The sequence below is a fragment of the Anarhichas minor genome, unplaced genomic scaffold (genome assembly GCF_050575085.1).
Source record: "Anarhichas minor isolate MPS153535 unplaced genomic scaffold, ASM5057508v1 ptg000043l, whole genome shotgun sequence".
Classification (NCBI taxonomy): Eukaryota; Metazoa; Chordata; class Actinopteri; order Perciformes; family Anarhichadidae; genus Anarhichas; species Anarhichas minor.
Window position 1 is genome coordinate 4,611,572 of NW_027466489.1, and position 4,122 is coordinate 4,615,693.

Sequence of the window (4,122 nt, forward strand, 5' to 3'; positions counted from 1 at the left end):
TTTCAGTTAGTGGCATTAATTCTTGTTATTCGATGAGTTAAGTTGCAGCTATTTCTGCAAATAGAAAGGGTTTGGTTAGCATGCTGTATATTTCTTCTAAAAACCACAGATTTCCTGGATCACTGACATTTACTGAAAGTGTCTGCAGGGACTGTTTCCAGTGTACGGTATGTGCACACTCTCTGTTACAAATACAAAGACTCAACTGGGTAGTTTAAGGCCAAATATTTATTCACACATTCTCAGGATATTACAGTGCATTTTGAAAACGGAGAACAAAGATCAGAGACAAAATATTTGACAGAAAACGTGCTTTACAATAAGAGTCAGATAGCAACTAGTTTGTTATTTAAACAGTGAAGAAAGTTACTAAGTACATGTATTCAAGTACTGTAAACTTAGTACAAGTCTAAGGTGGGCCTACTTTACTTTAGTATTTCCATTTCATGATACTTTATAGTTCTACTTCACTACATTTCAGAGGGCAACATTGTACTTTTAACTCCACTATCCACTACTTTTATTTGACATCTATAGTTACTTTCCAGATTAAGATTTTGTATCTAAAACAAATATATACTGAATTTATAAAAATACAACACATTGTGTTTAAACCAGTGATTTATTATTATATGGTAATATTGTATATAGTAAAATATTGCAAATTTTTCTGCAGAGTACTTTTCATACTTTTACATCCATATTTTACTCCTAAAACATCTGTACTTTCACATTGTTGTATTGACACATAGAGCCAGCCAGATACACACCAAGCCACCTGTGATTTGAAGGCTTGTTTATGTGATTTCTTAGCGTAACATTAGTAAATAGAAATAATGAGGGTATGCTTTCAGAACTCTTTTGACTGTACTGATCTGGGGAAAGTCTCCAGTGAGGTATGAACAACATGAAAGTCTGTACGTTTACAACATCAATCTTTCCAACGGCTGAAACAAAAACACGAGAGCAAGTATCTCTCAATGGGAAAGAGAGGCACAAGGGGATCTCCCCCCACACACCACTGAAAGCACTGTTCGCTGCTACCGGTGGAACAGAACTGAATCATCAAAACATGACAAAAATAGAGACAGACAGACTGCGTGAAGATAGTAAAATGTGTTTATCTACAATACTGTAAATACTGTAAAAATTTCTCAGACTTGTGTCACTTGCCCCATTTTAGCGAGATATAATATAAAATACCATGTGGTATTTAGTAGCATGATCTCTGCCGTTAAATATCAAGGATACACAGAAAGTAAATTTGAGTTTAATTATCTTACTAAAGAAAACACCTGAAGTAGTAAAAGCTACCTTTTACTATCTAACTGTAAACTACAGTTAGTTTACAAAAGAGTGTGGTGTGATCTCTTTCACATAATTTGTACAATATTCTATTACAACAGAACAAACACAAGTCAAATATTGACCAAACTGCATACACCTGCCACAGTAAGTAATCTTTCTGATGTAAAACCAACAATACAAGGAAAATATAAGTGGTTGGTATGAAATGATTCATATGATGATTATTTGATCCAATAATTCACAGTCTTAGTTGACAGATTCATTTAAGACCTCAGTGCTGCCCTGGGATCAGTTTGAGCGAGGACAAACTGCCCTCGCCGCTTTCCTCAACTGGCCTCCGACACAATGAGTCCTTTTCTGAAAACAAAAATTAAAGCATAATTGATTTAAAACATATACTCTTTATATCCACAATTACATTCCTTGTCTTTTGAAATGTCCTTAGTAAATGGCGCAAAGCCAAGAATGAAGGAGCAAAGGTGGGCAATTTCCTGTGACCCATTAAAAAGAACAAAAATGTCCTACAACAATGAAAAACATTCATATTCATTATAGCAATGAGTTTCTGCCAAGAAATAATGTCTTTCAATTTAACATGCGCAAGGAGTTTAATGGTCAAAGGAATAAATTGACAGGAAATATGCTTGTTCGCTTTCTTGCCGAGAGTTAGATGAGAAGATCAACACCTCTTTCATGTCTGTCTCCGTGGCAAATATAAAACTACAGCCAGCAGCCGCTTAGCTTAGCTTAGCAGAAAGACGGTTAACGGGAGTCCTTGAGTCCCTGCTGGTTCTCTGGCAACCTCATGGGGACTCTTGCATCCTGCATCTTATCCCCCACAACAACAGGATGCGTTGTTTTTACACTTCGATTTTTGTAAGAATTAAACAAACGACAAGTGAATTAGCGAGCCTGAAAGGTGTTAGTACAGCAAGCAGATTGTGTTACCTTGGATAGACCCAGGCTAACTGTTTCCCCTGCTTCCAGTCTTTGTGCTAAGCTAAGCTAACCACCCTGCTGGCTGTAGCTTCATATTCAGCTTAGAAACACGCGAGTGGTATCAGTTTTCTCATAACTCTTAGCAAAAAAACAAAAAACAAATATTTCTCAAAATGTCATATTTTTCCTTTAAGTGCAGAATCCCTTTACTTTAAATCATACGACATACTTGGTGCTGCTGGTTGAGGAGTAATGTGCAGCTTGCAGGTCACAGCGGTCAGTACAAGAAGTCCAATTATTCCAAGTATGAGGAGGGCCATACCTGAGCAAGACAAGCAAGCTACAGGTTACTTAATGAGCTTTATAACTTTATGAGGTTGTGTCATGAAAAGATAGCAGCATATGTTTTACCTGTACCAATGTAGGCTGTGTGTCCTGGAGCAGCCGTGGTGGTGGTTCTAGTATGCATCCTCTGAGTATGGGCCCTCTCATGAGGATGGCGGGATGTTGAGCGTGTGATTAGAGAAACCATTTTGTTTGATGTGGGGGGTGTAGTGACGTAATTGTTACTTGCATCACTACACCCCTCACTACAGATGGTATCTGAGGACTTGGTTCCATTATTTTTCACTCCACATTTACATCTAGAGGGAAGTATAAAGGATACAGCCATAAACAACAGGTAACTACTTTAGACGTGGTTGGGCCCTATATATATATTCAGAGTTTTATAAACATATTAATACAGCAGACTTACTCTTTCCATTTTTGACAGTGCGAGTTGACACGGAAATATCCATCTGTACATTTGCAAGAGGAAGAATCACTTTCCCAGGGAACAAATTCTCCACGGCACTGACATTTTGTGTTTGTCTCTCTCGTGCACTTCTCTTTAACATCACTTCCCGATTCTACAACAACAACAAAAATGAATTCACATGAGATCACATGAGACTTAAAAAGAAGATTTCTTCTTCAGCACAAAGTGAACCAAATTTTTTACAAAACCAGTTTGATGCAAAATTTTGTCTCTAATAACAGATTAATTATGCGTAGCTAGAGTATGTCAAACATCATGTATGTTTCTCAGCTATTGCTCACAGTATTGTTTTTTTTGTGTGTAAATCCATCATTCCAAAGCTTTAACACTTACCGACATCACACTTTGTACACGGTTTGCAGTGTTGGGCATCATTCGTGTCAGGCTGGAAACCTTCATTGGGGCATTTTTCACAACCAATCTTACCTACTCTGTGACCTTGGATTAAAAAGATAAGCCGAAATTGTAAAGCTAAAAATGTTTGTATATTCTACAGCATTATCCAGAATGACGAGGGAAATTTGTACAAGAAAGTCATACTTTACCTTTTGGGCAAAACCTCCTAGCATCCAAATCAACAATGAATTTGTAAAATATTAAAGTGAATATAAGCAGTTTGAAAAGAACCATGTTCAATATTTCAGAGCCGACAAGTGCCACTATGGTTTCCTGGTGTGAAACACCACAAAGAGTGTGACAAAAACACCCCAGACTTGAATCACCCCCTTATAAAGACCTGACAATCCCACGTGCTTTTTTTAACATGACATGAATCTCATTCACACAACAACCCTTTTTATTTATTTTTTGCTGGAAACATTTAAGGCTTGATGTGATAAACAGGAGTGATAATATAATGTATTATAATGTTGTGCTTTTAAAACTTTGTAATGAGATTGAGAAAAACTCACAAATTATTTTTTTTATCAACCCCTTTAATCTTGCAGCATACTTATTGGGAAAAGCTGGCAACTGGACCTTGAGTCAAGTTTTTTTTTCTTTGTCAAACTACTGTTTCCAAAATCAAGAATGGACACATAACATGTGAATTGTTC

At 36.8% G+C, this 4,122-nt stretch overlaps 1 protein-coding gene across 1 annotated transcript; it reads right to left on the minus strand.

Annotated features, from left to right (window-relative positions):
* Positions 1-210: 210 nt before the first annotated feature.
* Positions 211-3,773, minus strand: LOC142970713 (uncharacterized). The gene is made up of 6 exons (XM_076111133.1): positions 3,613-3,773; positions 3,401-3,505; positions 3,005-3,158; positions 2,659-2,891; positions 2,477-2,569; positions 211-1,665 (listed from the first exon to the last, which is right to left on the minus strand). Exons 1-6 carry the CDS (start codon positions 3,695-3,697, stop codon positions 1,580-1,582), a joined length of 756 nt encoding a protein of 251 aa, XP_075967248.1. The 5' UTR covers positions 3,698-3,773; the 3' UTR covers positions 211-1,579.
* Between the last annotated feature and the right edge of the window lie 349 nt (positions 3,774-4,122).

Coding starts and splice junctions, on each gene's coding strand:
- LOC142970713 (XM_076111133.1), bottom strand. CDS start 3,697: ATGGTTCTTTTCAAACTGCTTATATTCACTTTAATATTTTACAAATTC. Junction 3,506..3,612: donor TAGGAGGTTTTGCCCAAAAG/GTAAAGTATGAC, acceptor TTTTAATCCAAG/GTCACAGAGTAGGTAAGATT. Junction 2,570..2,658: donor CACAGCCTACATTGGTACAG/GTAAAACATATG, acceptor TGTCTTGCTCAG/GTATGGCCCTCCTCATACTT.